Consider the following 13,314-nt stretch of genomic DNA (forward strand, 5'->3'; position numbering starts at 1 on the left):
TGAGGACCGGCAAGTCTGTCCCCTCCAGCACATCCCGTCCCTGGGTCCTCTGTTCTGAAACCAAGACCCATCTGCCCCCTCCCCAGGTCGGAATCCATGTGGGGCCCTCGCCCTCCCTGGCCCTGGGCATCTGCTTCTCTAAAGCCAGAACCCCCACGCAGCCCAGCAGCCACCTCCTCGGGCTACCGCCTCGGGCCATGCCGCACAGGCCCTGGGACTCCTCAGACTGGAAGACCCCACCTCGCCTTAAGGTCCTACCCCAGCAGGCAGGGCCGTGAGCTGTTAGAAAGGAACCTGGGCTTGGGGGCCAGAACAGAGGCATTAATGCAGCTGCTGGACAACAGAGGCGGTAATGGGCTTCCTCCCACCACCCCCAGTTACAGCCTCTGCCCCTCGGGGAGCCCACCCACCCCAGGAGGCCCAGGGCCCAGAGGTGAGCAGAGAGCAGACACCTCCTTGCTCTGCCCGGGCTGCCTCAGCCTCTGGTGGCCTCGGGGCCTGAGGACACACTGTAGCCCCGCCGGGCCTGGCCCTGGCTCCTGCCCTTTTGTGGTCCAGCACACGGAGGCCCCTGGAGGGCCTCCAGGTCTGTGCGGGCTGAGAGCTGTGCAGTGAGCACCTGTCGCTGGGTGTGAGCAGGAAGGGCACGTGTCCCCTTTGAAGAGGTCCCTGCCGACTGCCTGGGCAGAGGGGTCCCGGGTGGGGCGGACCCAGTGAGGCCATGGCCCAGGTGTCCTCTCCTGAGCACAGCAGAGGGTGCCTGAGCTGCAGGCCAGGGGACTGACCTGGAACAGAGTGGCCATTTCGTGCCCCACCCCCACCCCATCACACACCCCCTCACACACCCTGGCCTCAGGGAGTCCACCTGGACATACACTGGCTGGGGGCTCAGAGGAGCCCCCACAGCGTCCCTGATCGTCCTGGCTGTCACACCATGCACTGCAGCCTGGTCACAGCACGGCTGTGCCCCAGCCACCCTGAGGGGCCACCCCGCTCAGGGTTCCCCCCTTGGAGACACATCTCCTCACCCAAGAGGAGGGAAGTCAGCCTGGCATTTTACAGCAAGTGGGATTCACTATGTACTACAGCCCAAAGCAGAGATGTTCCACGTCCCTTCTGTGCTGGCAGGGGTGTCTGACCACCCTTCCCTGGAGAAGGACCACGGCCCAGCACCAGCCTTTCTGGTCAATGCATCGTGACTCACCTCCACCAGCATCACAACTGAAATGGGGAGGTGCAAAAGCTTCCACGTCCCTCCCTGGGCGGGAAGGATCAACACAGGTGCCTGGCGAGCAAGTGAAGCCTTGGGATGCCAGCACGTGACCAAGGCCAGTGAGGTCTTCAGTTTGGCTTCCTTTGGAGGTGCCTCCACCAGAGGGGCCAAGGAAGTGAGGTTTAAACAGGACACGGGACACAGGACACAGGGAAGACAGGCCAGGGCTGGGCCATGACGGAAGCCTCTGATAGATGCTCCAGGGTCGGCTCCTGCCGTGCTCTTCCCCTTCCCCTGCGGGAGCTCCTCCGAGCCCCAGGTGGTCTCCCGGGACACAGGCCATTACAGGCGTGACCGTGTGCTTGGAGAACCTCTCTGCTGCTTAGGCCAACCTGCCTTACAGGACAAACTCCAAACGGCACTAACCCACTTGCATCCCTGAAGTCGTCCCTTACTGAAAGCTCCTGCAGATGTCCCCAGCCTCCACCCAGATGGAGGGCCAGGAGCACGCAGACAGGTCTTCTCTGAGGATGGCTGTGGGGCTGAGCCCCACCTGCGCCCGGCACCAGGCCAGATGTGTGAGCTGTGGACGGGTGGCTCTGCCAGGGCTGAGGGCCAACAAAAGATGCCCAGCCGAAGCCAGGGGACTCACTGGGTCTCTCTGTGCCACAGCCAATGGGACCTGGTGGGCTTCCTCTCTCCCCCAAAGGCCAGGAAAAAACCTCCCTGCTCCTGGCCATGGGGCAAAGCAGGGCTGTTTAGGTCTCCAGGATAGCACTGGCTTCCCCAGGCCACCTGCCCCACCAGCACCAGCTCAGACGCACCGCGGCCCAAAGGCCACACAGCAGAGCATGTGTGACGGCCAAAGGGGCAGGAACCCACTGTCCCAGGATGGGGCCGACGCACACATGGTCCTGCCTCCATGCAAGTTTCAAACGTGTTGTTTATTTGCTATTTTGATGACTATAAATAAGTGTTTCCACTATGGAAAAGAAAGTTAGCACAGTACATTCTCACGACTGGGTAATGGATTTTCTGAAGTCGTCTTCATTAGGGCAAAAACTTAGAAAAAAACAACCTGAATGTTGGAAGTCAGTTCTTTATATAAAGTCCCTTGTAAAAACAAAACAGAATAAAAACAAAACAAAAAGAAGGGTGCAGGGCAAAATTTAAAAAAAGAAAAAGGGAGAAGACAGGGAGAAAGAACACAACGGGAGCCGACTCATTGCTCCTCCTCAGCCACCTTCTTGGTCTCGTTCTTGGGCTCCTTGCCCTCCTTCACCGAAAGAGCTTCTAGCTTCTCAGCTACTTTCTCGGCACTATCATTTTTGCCAGATCCTGCCAAGACACAGGAACGTGGTAAGAAAGAATCACCGCTCTGCCCAGCCCCGTGGCAGCGGACAGGCCACTTCCCTGTGTGCCTCCAGGTAAATACGTGCTCATGCCTGGGACCCCGCTCAGGATGCTTGGCGACCAGCATGGGGCCCTGAGTAAGCAGGTGACCACGAGGACCTCTCCAAGCCCCTGCAGCCCCTGGGAGACTCCAGGAGACGTCGTGGCTTGGCTGCTAGGCCAGGCCAGAAAGCACGTGCACGGGGCCCCAATGGCTGGCTCGCCCCTCAGAAAGCATCTGTGTACCGGGGTGGCTGTGTTGCCCTTGACAGGTCAGAGTGGTCACAGCCCCCCGGAATGCTACTGTGGCAGACGGAAAAAGCACCCGCCTGGGGCTGCAGCCAGGTGCAGAGTGAGTCTGCAGAGCCCCCCCGGGCGCCCGCCACCCCATGGGCATCTGGCACCTTTCTTTTCTCTCTCTTCAATCTCTTTCCTGCATTCTTCAAACTTCGTTTTGAATTTCTGTGCATCTGCAGAGATAAGAGAAGATACCCCCCTAAGGTCCCTGAGCAGCGAGGAGTACGTGTCTTGGTGGGTCTGAAACTCTAAGATTCACAAGCCCGTCCCAGGTTGCCCCAACCCTCCACCTCCCTGCCTGACTTGGCACCCATCTGTGCAGGGCAGGGTAGCCTTGCTCCTGCCAGGAGCTCTGCTCTCTGCTCCTGCAGGCCCCATTCCCAAAGCAGAGGCGAGGTCCACTCAGCATTGGATGTTCAGCTACTGGGGTGCTGAGCCCCAGCACCCAACCAACCCCCCAGGGCCCACTGGGTGCTGCTTTTGACAACCCGAGCTGGAAAGATGTTCCAGCAGGGGAGAGGTCTGCCTGGGCACTGCCCTTGCTGGCACCCAGGCCATGGTGAGAGAACAGGTCGGCCTTGGGCAGACTGCCAGCACAGCCCCCTGTGAACTCAGCAAAGGAACTGCACTGTCATGGACTCAAGAGTCTGGGCCAGACCTCGAGGGCACTCAGATCCCTTCCCCGAGGGCCCATCAGACAGCAGGGCAGGAACAGTCCCCACCACACGCTTCCCAGCTGCCGTCAACTCTCCCGGGAAAGCAACAGCACTGGCGTTTGCAACCAAACCGCTACACCATTAAGAAGCAGCAGCAGGCTGGCCCAGGCCTGCTTACTCTCGGCGTTAAGGAAGCGGATGGCCAGCAGCTCCTGCTTGGGGCACTCGTCGGCGAAGTCTGCGTGGGTATTCCAGACCCAGGCACGGTCACTGCCTGCGTTCGGCTTCAGCTCCATCATCGGCGTGACTGGAGAGAGAAGCCCCATGAGGACGGTGCAGCTGTCAAGCTCGCCCACCCACCCTGACCTCTGAAGGCCCGAATTGGGGCAAAACAGGCCTGGTTTGGGGTTTGCCAACCAGGCTTAGACAAAGTCCTGTGGGATCCGGATTTTACCCAAACCTCTGAAAACACCCTATGTTCACTTAAAACCAGAACCGCCCTGAATCTGGGAACAGGGTGGCCCATTCCCTGACCATGAGGACACCTCAGCGAGGGTTTCCAATCCCAACTCAGCCGGCGAAGTCTGCGTGGGTATTCCAGACCCAGGCACGGTCACTGCCTGCGTTCGGCTTCAGCTCCATCATCGGCGTGACTGGAGAGAGAAGCCCCATGAGGACGGTGCAGCTGTCAAGCTCGCCCACCCACCCTGACCTCTGAAGGCCCGAATTGGGGCAAAACAGGCCTGGTTTGGGGTTTGCCAACCAGGCTTAGACAAAGTCCTGTGGGATCCGGATTTTACCCAAACCTCTGAAAACACCCTATGTTCACTTAAAACCAGAACCGCCCTGAATCTGGGAACAGGGTGGCCCATTCCCTGACCATGAGGACACCTCAGCGAGGGTTTCCAATCCCAACTCAGCCAAGACCTCCAATGCCACCATGGCTGCTCACGCCCAGCCCCATGGCCCTGTCCCTGTCTGAGCAGCCCCCAGACCCAGGGCAGACATGGGCCACAAGGTCTGGTGGGCCCAGCCCTTCCAGTGAAGGGCAAACACCACGTGGCTGTGTCCATGCTTGGCCACTCCATCCGGGACCTGGCCCACAGAAAGTGGGGAGCAACAGAGAAGCAGAAGCCAGGAAGTGGAGTGATCACCCAGGAAGGCTCATGGTCAGACCAGGGCAACCACTCTCAGCCTTGCAGTGTCTGGGGACACCATGAGGAATGAGGCCACCGGAAGTGGACACCGAGGGCCTCGTGACCTGCTCGTATGTCACAGAAGGTTGAGCCACGGCCGGGAATAAGCACAGCTGTCCATCTCCTCAGACCTCGCACAGACTCAAGGGGGACGAGCTCCCCAAGAAACAGGAGCACCCCATAGCCACGCTCACCCCACGCCCCTGGCAGAAGCCTCCTGAGATACAGGACATGCCCAGCCCCAGGAATACGTCACATTCTGAATCGAGAGCGGTCATCCCAGCCCACAGACACCCAGTGAGCCTGCATTCCTACAGGGCACCAGGCCTGGGACCCACCTGCAGCTCACAGCAAACAACCCAGTGACCGGCCTGGCTCTGGGAAAAGCAGGGGGTCAGGGAAAAACCCCGGGGAAACACCTCAAATTGGGTTGGAAGACGAGGACCAGGCCAGAGCCGATGGCCTGGGCAGGGTGAGAGGACCATGGGGCAGGGACATGGAGTCTGGCCCGTGAAGGCCAGGGGGACTGTGGTGCCAGGAGGCCCCTCCCTGCTCATCTGGCCACATCACCCTCCAGGGCCGCTCCCTCTGATTCCTGCCAGGGTCACCTGTGTGCCCAGAGGAGGGGCCCTGCCCCACCGGACACGTTTGCTTCCAGACATACACTCACGGCTCCAGAGCAGCCCAGTGACCAAGGGACTGACATGGGGGGAATCTTACTGTCACTCCTTTGCCAGCCAAGCTGCGGGTGGCTTTCCCTGGACGCCCCACACTGTGCCCGGGGTCACCTACTGTAGTGGTTGGCGCAGATCTTGAGGGTCTTGTCCCTGCGCATGAGGAGGCGGATGGTCCCCTTCTCCTTGTGCTTCAGCAGCTTGACGTCCCCGGTGCCCCGCTCCTTCCACTCCGGGAGGTCGTTCTCTGAAGCGAACCGGAACAGCTTGGCCCGCCTTTGAGGAAAGCCGTTGAGCAAGGGGTTAGGCAAGCACAGGAGGGGACGAATGAGCCTGCGCCCGCGGTGTCACGAGACACCCTTGCTTTTCTTTTTACTCCCAGAACCACAAGTCAAGACGTCAACAAGAGAGTGAGACAGCTCAACAAACTCCAGGTTTTTACTTCACAATAATAAAAAGGAAAAAAATTCCTACAGTTGCGACGTATTCCAACAGGAAGACCTGACCTCTCAGAGAGCCCACCGCGTCCTCGGCAAGGCTGCAATCACGGGGCGGGGGGGCTCCCTGGCATCCCCGGCGCCACAAGGGCAGCACGGAAGTAGGCAGGGGCCGAGGAGCCTTCCCTCTGCTAGGAAGACAGGGCTGCAGGCCTCTGCTCAGGCCGCCAGGCTCTGGCCCAACAGCCCGCCTTCCTGCCCAGAGCAGCCCTGCCCTTTGCTTCCCCACAAGACCCCAGCTCAGCCGGTCCCTTTCCTGTGGAAGACTCTGCTCTCGAGCTCAACTCTGTCAAGGGAGATGCATCCTCAGGAAGAAGCCCCAGGCCCATCGGGAAGGCCCCACCCACTGGCCTCACTTCCCTCAGGACGCCAGGAGGTGCAGCAGCATTTCTACGCAGATCAGAGACCCAGAAAACCAGTGTCTTTATGGAGCCGCCCAGCACCCTCTGAGACCCAAGGGGTGCAGACACCTCTCCTTTCCCAGGCCCTTGGGAGTGGTGGGGAGGGGCTGGTCTCTCCAGCCTCCCTGCCCTAGAGGGAGGAGTCGCAGTGCTGGTGATCCCCTCTGCTTCCCTCCCCTGACCCACAGCAAAGCACTCAAACCATAACCTGGAGTCTTGGACAGAATTTAAAGGGGTGGAGAGTTTGCTTCCCCCTGATTTCCACTAACTTGTAGCTACATTAGCGTCTCCTGCGATCCTGCGTGTCCGCGCAGTGCCGTCACTTTGTTGCACACATCTGGATGCACGGCTTCTGTGACCACTGCTTCAAAGTGACACGGCCACCGTAGCTTCTTGTTGAAAGCACCAAGAATCATGTATGATTTTTAAAGAGTAACTTTAATGACTATAGCACCGCCCACTCTCATTTGTAATTCCAGGCATTGTTTTGTACACTAAAAGTATGGAACCGAAAATTCATAAACTTCAAAGTACCCCCACACTTAAGGAAAAAAGATAACAGTAAAGACCCAATGCTCAACCAGCAGCAGGGGGCTGAGAGAATCTTAGAGGCAAGGGTGGCAAGGACAGGGGTCTTGGGGAGATGTCCCTTGTGGACAGAGCAGTGGTAACATGACACCTGGGAGTGCCCATGCCCTCCCCAGGACTGGCCTCAGGGCAGCAGGGACACCCAGGACCTAGGAATGAGTGGATTCTAACAACAGCCTTGATTTCCACATGGGAGTAGCCATCACAAAACCCTCGGTGTGGTTAAAGGTCAAGCCAAGACCTTGACACCCGTAAAAACCAAATACTATCTTATACTAAAAATGCCTACTTCTGAAAAGACACCAACTTACTTACATTTTAAAAAGTTCCTCTTCATCTTCTTCCAGCGTTTTAATTTCTTGTTCAGGAAGAGAAACTATTGGTTCAAACTGGGGGTCATGGTTGGACTCGTCGGCATTCTCGGTGGAGGTGTCGTGGTCCTCGTGAGTGTCCTGTGGAGGAGGGTGGAGATATGACCCTACTGGCCACGCCAGAGCTCACCAGTGGCCACAGCCATCATCCCCACTAGTGAAGGGCCTCACCACAAAGCAAGGAATTAAAAAAGCCTTTCAACCCAAAGCTTTTCTCCGGGATCTGCAGTGAGACACCCGACTCTGACACCCTCCCCCAGATGCAACCACCACACCTGCACAGACTGACTGGTCTCCTTAAACCCTGAAACTCCCAGTGCCGGGGAGAAACTGCCCCAGGGTCCTCATCTGTAAGATGCAGATGCTGGTACTGCCACGCACAGACTAAGGATACAATGATGGAGGAAAGAGGGCCTAGAAAGAAACACTACCCTTAAAACAAAGCAACCTTTTGAGTTTTTACCGGTTGAGAAAAATCTGTGCTCTTGCTTAAGGGGAAAAAAAGTTGTGATGGGTCTGCTAGCGTTTATACAGAATTCACAGTTCTGCCGGCAGGTACACCTACGTTAGGAAAATTGCGTTTATAACTCAAAAGAATTCACACAAGAGCCACAGAATTCTAATCCAGTGCAAAGAACTAACTGTAAAGCACAAAGGATGATGTTTTAGGTTGTCTCACGGAGCACGTGGCTTGGCAATCCATAGCCCGGGAGGCTAAGACACCCAGACTTAGCTCCCGAGATCTGCCCAGAAACGCAGGCCTTCGCCGGCTCCTCGGCCAGATCGCACCGGGCCGCACAGCCACCCCCGGGCCCCCGCCGCCACAGGCCGCCCGCCGGGCCGCGCGGGAGAGGAGGCCGGTGGCGGCTCGGGGACCAGCACCGGATGAATGGGGCTTTGCGCGGGCCGCGGGCGGGCGGGGGCCATCTCGGTGCGGGGCCCGCGGGGATCGAGCGGGAGGCCTGCGCCCGCCCGCGGCCCGGCGGCCAGGAGCGAGCGCGAGGCCCGGCCGCCCCAAGGTCACGCGGCCCCCCGCCCGAGCCCGCTGGGCGGCTGGGGTTGGAGGCGGCGCGGGCCTCCCACGTGGCCGCCGGTAGCGGCCCCGGCCCGCCCGGCCCCCGCCCCAGCCCGCCCGGCCCGGCCCGGCCCACCTTGGCGGCCGCCATGGGCGCGGCGGCGGCGGCGGCGGCGGCTCGGCTGGCTCGGTCGTCGGGGGCTCCGCGGCCCCTCGGCGGCTGGTCGCAGCTCCTTCCTCCGCGTCTGGCGCCGGCACCTCCCGCCCGCCCTCTCTTCCCTCCGCCCCGCGACCCGAACCCCGACCCCTGACCCCGGCGGCGGGAAACGCGCCGCGATTCAAAACCAGCGCAGCTTTATTGGCTCAGGCGGCGGACACTCTCATTGTCCAGCCCGCCCCGCGCTTCCCGCCAAAACGCCCGCGGCGCATGCCCGGCCCGCCCGAAGGCCGGGGAGCGCGCACTCCCGGCGGCCCTCGCGCGCACTTCCGTCCGCTACCGCGCGCGCCCCTAGAGCTCGCGGACAGTACTGGGAGTCCGAGCGGCGCGTGGCGATGACGTCGCCGGAAGAGGGGACGATAGAGAAGCGCCGCCTTAGCTGCGCGCGCCGGCTGACGAGAGAGCGGCCGGCGAGGAGAGCGGCGGGCGGGGGCGCCCCTGCTTGGCCGGCTGTGCAGCCCGTGCCCGAGACCCGGACCTGAGCGCGGAGGGTACGAGTCCCGCCCCCGCCGGGCCGGAGCAGGGCCGGCCTTGCCGAGTCGCAGCCGCTCTCCGCGCGCCCCCCGTGTGCCAGGCCCCGGGCGAGGCGGCGGATGGAGCGGATGATGGGTGACGAGCTCGACGGCGAAGTACGGTGAAGGGAGACCCTGGCGGAGCTGGGGGCGGGTGGTGAGATGGGACAGGGAGGGATAGGCTCGTGGCGCGCGGGCCCCAGCTAGCCCGCCTGTCTGCTGTCTCCACGCAGGGCCGCGCGCGCGTGGGGGGCCCCGGCCAGGACGGCCCCAGCGCGCCGGGCAGCCCCGCGGCCCCGGGCCCCCAGCAGGGGGAGGAGCAGGCCATGGGGGCCGGGGCCGCGGGACCGGGTGCTCAGCCGGGGCCCTACAGCTACATCCGGGCTGGCTTGTTCACCTCGGAGATCTTCAAGCTGGAGCTTCAGAACGTGCCGCGCCACGCCAGTTTTAGCGACGTCCGGCGCTTCCTGGGCCGCTTCGGGCTGCAGCCCCACAAGACGAAGCTCTTCGGGCAGCCTCCCTGCGCCTTCGTGACCTTTCGCAGCGCCGCCGAGCGCGACAAAGCCCTGTGTGTGTTGCACGGCGCCCTGTGGAAGGGCCGGCTGCTCAGCGTGCGCCTGGCTAGGCCTAAGGCTGACCCCTTGGCCAGGAAAAGGCAACGGGAGGACCAGGGGGAGCCTCCTGCCACCCCCGCCACGTGCATCGCTGATGTGGTGACCCCTCTTTGGACCGTGCCCTACGCGGAGCAGCTTGAGCGGAAGCGGCTGGAGTGTGAGCAGGTGCTGCAGAAGCTCGCCAAGTGAGTGTAGGTGCAGGCACTCCTGGGCAGAGCGCCCATCGGCGGCTCTCTGTGCGCTCAGCCTGCTCAGATACCCCTTTGGGGAGCCAGCCAGTAAAAACCCTGTGTTACCGGTCGGGACAGTGAGGTCCCAAAAAGGGGCCCAGGCGCTTGGGCAATTGGAGCCTAATCTCTGCCCCTGCTTTGCCCCGCAGGGAAATCGGGAGCACCAACCGCGCCCTGCTCCCTTGGCTTCTCTTACAGAGGCACAAACACAACAAGGCTTGCTGCCCGCTGGAGGGGGTCCGGCCATCACCTCAGCAGGTCAGGGCCTCTGCTTTCACAGAAGCTCTTCATGCCCGGCTCTCCCATTTCTCTTTCTGCTGCGTATCTGCTTATGGTTCTCATCAAGTGCTCGTTAGCTGTCAGTCTTCTGTCGTGGGCTGCCAGGGGCTGCGGGGGAACCAGGGCCTCGCTCACGGCTGTCTTTTGCTGTGCACCCTCCATGTACGAGTGCTGGACCGCTGGGGTAAGGGTGGGCGTGTCTCTGTTTCCTTCTCCTCTTCCTGCAGACTGAGTATCGGAACAAATGTGAGTTTCTGGTTGGTGTTGGGGTGGATGGGGAAGACAACACGGTCGGCTGCCGGCTTGGCAAGTACAAGGGCGGGACGTGTGCTGTGGCATCCCCCTTCGACACCGTGCATATCCCTGGGGCCACCAAGCAGGTGGTGAAGGCTTTCCAGGAGTTCATCCGGTGAGGACACATGGCTGGGCTGGTGGCTCCGGGACATCCCAAGGCAGTCTTGGAGCAGAAGACCTGGGTCCTACCTGGGGGGTCTGGTGGGTGTGGCTGGAGGAGAGAGCAGGGACGCTGCTCACCCTATCTTGGTCGGCAGATGTCAGGGACTTAGGGCCATCTGTGGCTCCCACAGGTCCACTCCCTACTCGGCGTATGACCCGGAGACATACTCGGGTCACTGGAAGCAGCTGACCGTGCGCACCAGCCGCCGTGGCCAAGCCATGGCCGTTGCCTACTTCCACCCGCAGGTCTCAAGCGGGTGGCTTGCTGGGGGAGGGGTGTCTGGGCCAGAGCAGACTTTGACACAGTCTTATGGGCTTTTTCTACTGCCTGCTCCAGAACCTGAGTCCTGAGGAGCTGGAGGAGCTGAAGGCTTCTTTGGCACAGCACTTCATGGAGGGGCCGGGCAAGACCAGTGGGGTGACTTGCCTCTACTTCGTGGAGGAGGGACAGCGGTTAGTAGTCCAGGTGGGGCTGGGCGGGTTTCTCCAAGGACTGGTGACACCGATAGACCCACCTTCCTTCCCACAGAAAGACCCCCAGCCAAGAGGGCCTGCCTCTGGAGCATGTGGCCGGGGACCAGTGCATCCGCGAGGACCTGCTGGGGCTGACCTTCCGGATTTCCCCTCACGCCTTCTTCCAGGTGACCAGATCCCTGGGCTCTGGGCTGGTGCAGCAGAGAGGGGAGAGCGTCCAGGCAGTGAGCCGCCAGGGCTGCGAGGTCGGCCACCTGGAAGAAGGGCTACTAACCATAGCCACTTGCTAGACTAGACCCTGGTGACCACCCTGTGGGAGGGTGGCTTGTGGGCACGACACCGGGCTCTGGCGCTGGTGGGGTCTGGTATCTGCTGCTGCAGGGGTCCCATGGGTCCAGCTCTCGAGGAGGTGGGAGGGGGGTGGCCTTGAGTTGCTTTCTCAGGCCGGGAGACTGGGTGTGGAGGGAGGGTCCCTGGGTCCCTCAGGCAGTTAGAGGTGGGGAAGGGAGTGGGGGGCGGGCGACCAAGAGCACAAGCTCCTGGGGATGCAGACACTGGGGGGCTGGAGGGCAGCGGATAGGCTGCTCTGATGCATAACCCATGCCCAGGTGAACACCCCCGCGGCTGAGGTGCTCTACACGCTCATCCAGGACTGGGCCCAGCTGGACGCAGGGAGCACGGTGCTGGACGTGTGCTGCGGCACCGGCACCATCGGCCTGGCTTTGGCCCGGGTGAGCCTTCCTACCCCAGTCAAGAGCAGGCTCTCCCCCACCCCAGCCTTGTGTCGTCACCCGTCCTGTCGTGACCCCTCAAGAGAACTTCAGACTGTTCCAGGTCCTCTTCTGCTGCCCCCTAGAAGGTCCAGGGTTGGGGAGGGGCGCCATCAGTTGGCCGTTTTTGCTCCAGAAGGTAAAGAGAGTCGTGGGGATCGAGCTGTGCCAGGAGGCTGTGGAGGACGCCCGGGTGAATGCCCTGGACAACGGTGAGAGCCAGCGGGCCTCGCAGTGGGTGGCAGGCCTTGTGCATCCCTCCACACAGCACCTGGGACCCACCCAGTGGCTCCTAGGGCTTATGGGGTGGGAGCAGAAAGGACCCCTACTGTGTGGACCTGTTGTGTACTCATGATGCCTGGGGCTGCCCCGCAGAGAAGGGTTTTCCTGAGGTGTCTTCTGGGGACTTCTGGACACAGCTGGTTAAGTCTCAGGGGGAGGGGGTGTCTCGGGCCTCATGGCAGGGCTGCTGCTCTGCCACCTCCAGAGTTGAGCAACGTCGAGTTCCACTGCGGGAGGGCCGAGGACCTGGTGCCTACACTGGTGAGCAGACTGGCGTCGCAGCAGCTCATGGCTGTCCTGGACCCACCCCGCGCCGGTCTACGTGAGTGGTCTCCACCTGAGGGGTGGTGTGGGGAGGCAGAGGGTGGCCCACTAGGTTGCCTGGCCTCGGGCCCCCGTCCGCTTCTTGAGGGGGAGCCACTGGGGACTCTCCCTTAAGAGGTCTGTGCCTCCCCAGATTCCAAAGTGATCCTGGCTGTCCGCAGAGCTGAGAACCTCAAGCGACTCCTATATGTCTCCTGCAACCCCCGGGCAGCCATGGGCAACTTTGTGGAGTGAGTGTGGGACCTGGGTGGACGGGGCCTCACCCCAGGAGACCCTGCTGTACCCACGCAGTTGACCATGTTTCTCCCTCCCATACAGCCTCTGCAGGGCCCCGTCAAACCGGGTGAAGGGCAGTCCTTTCCGGCCAGTCAAGGCTGTGGCCGTGGACCTGTTCCCGCAGACCCCACACTGTGAGATGCTCATCCTGTTTGAGAGAGTGGAGCACCCCAATGGCATGGGGGCCCTGGAGCCCCAGGATCCTCCAGTCCAGCCCCCACCAGAGCCCCCAGGTGACACCCCAGCAGAAACCAGGGCCTCCCCTGCTTCTTAGTCCTCTGAGGCAGTGGAAACCAGCCCTTCCAGAACAGCACCCAGACTGCATCACGGGCAGAATCCAGGGGCTCCCCAAGTCCTTGCCCTGCCTGGCATAATCAGGCAATAGCCACAGAGGGTTCAAGACCCCTGTCCCTGTGGGCTCCTGTGGCCTGCTCCCCCCTCACCCCCAAAATGGGCCGCAAGGGCTAGAATAAACAAGTGCTGAACTACCAATGTTTGTGATGAAAACTCAGAGCCTGGCACACAGGGACTCCCCTCTATGCTCACCACAGATGCAAAGGGGCAGGGCCAGAAACACTCA

The 13,314-nt window shown here is 61.5% G+C and overlaps 2 protein-coding genes and 1 non-coding gene across 4 annotated transcripts; 1 reads left to right on the forward strand and 2 right to left on the reverse strand.

Annotated features, from left to right (window-relative positions):
* Window positions 1–2,138: 2,138 nt before the first annotated feature.
* RANBP1 (RAN binding protein 1) lies at window positions 2,139–8,587 on the reverse strand. Of its 2 annotated transcripts, none has more exons than XM_024120990.3 (6): window positions 8,437–8,587; window positions 7,230–7,366; window positions 5,547–5,704; window positions 3,737–3,865; window positions 3,010–3,075; window positions 2,139–2,551 (listed from the first exon to the last, which is right to left on the reverse strand). In XM_024120990.3, the coding sequence occupies exons 1-6, from the start codon at window positions 8,449–8,451 to the stop codon at window positions 2,436–2,438; spliced, it is 621 nt and encodes a 206-aa protein (XP_023976758.1). In that variant the 5' UTR covers window positions 8,452–8,587; the 3' UTR covers window positions 2,139–2,435. The 2 variants fall into 2 exon arrangements, with proteins under 2 accessions (XP_023976758.1, XP_054936284.1); XM_055080309.1 differs by lacking the exon at window positions 8,437–8,587 and adding an exon at window positions 7,965–8,064.
* LOC112064154 (small nucleolar RNA SNORA77) lies at window positions 2,842–2,967 on the reverse strand. Its single transcript, XR_002891400.1, has one exon. It is a non-coding gene; the product is annotated as a small nucleolar RNA SNORA77 (small nucleolar RNA).
* A 288-nt stretch (window positions 8,588–8,875) lies between the features above and the next one.
* On the forward strand, window positions 8,876–13,245 carry TRMT2A (tRNA methyltransferase 2 homolog A). The gene is made up of 12 exons (XM_007119092.3): window positions 8,876–9,146; window positions 9,263–9,828; window positions 10,023–10,131; window positions 10,380–10,561; window positions 10,740–10,854; window positions 10,946–11,061; window positions 11,138–11,249; window positions 11,691–11,813; window positions 11,989–12,064; window positions 12,340–12,456; window positions 12,592–12,688; window positions 12,777–13,245. The coding sequence occupies exons 1-12, from the start codon at window positions 9,111–9,113 to the stop codon at window positions 13,006–13,008; spliced, it is 1,881 nt and encodes a 626-aa protein (XP_007119154.2). The 5' UTR covers window positions 8,876–9,110; the 3' UTR covers window positions 13,009–13,245.
* Window positions 13,246–13,314: the final 69 nt, after the last annotated feature.

Source organism: Physeter macrocephalus, chromosome 19, assembly GCF_002837175.3.
Source record: "Physeter macrocephalus isolate SW-GA chromosome 19, ASM283717v5, whole genome shotgun sequence".
In the NCBI taxonomy this organism is placed as follows: Eukaryota; Metazoa; Chordata; class Mammalia; order Artiodactyla; family Physeteridae; genus Physeter; species Physeter macrocephalus.

Coding starts and splice junctions, on each gene's coding strand:
- RANBP1 (XM_055080309.1), bottom strand. CDS start 7,988: ATGGATTGCCAAGCCACGTGCTCC. Junction 5,705..7,229: donor GAAGAGGAACTTTTTAAAAT/GTAAGTAAGTTG, acceptor CTTTCCTCAAAG/GCGGGCCAAGCTGTTCCGGT. Junction 3,866..5,546: donor GATCTGCGCCAACCACTACA/GTAGGTGACCCC, acceptor TTCTCTCTCCAG/TCACGCCGATGATGGAGCTG.
- TRMT2A (XM_007119092.3), top strand. CDS start 9,111: ATGGAGCGGATGATGGGTGACGAGCTCGACGGCGAA. Junction 10,132..10,379: donor TCCGGCCATCACCTCAGCAG/GTCAGGGCCTCT, acceptor CTCTTCCTGCAG/ACTGAGTATCGGAACAAATG. Junction 11,250..11,690: donor CCCCTCACGCCTTCTTCCAG/GTGACCAGATCC, acceptor ACCCATGCCCAG/GTGAACACCCCCGCGGCTGA.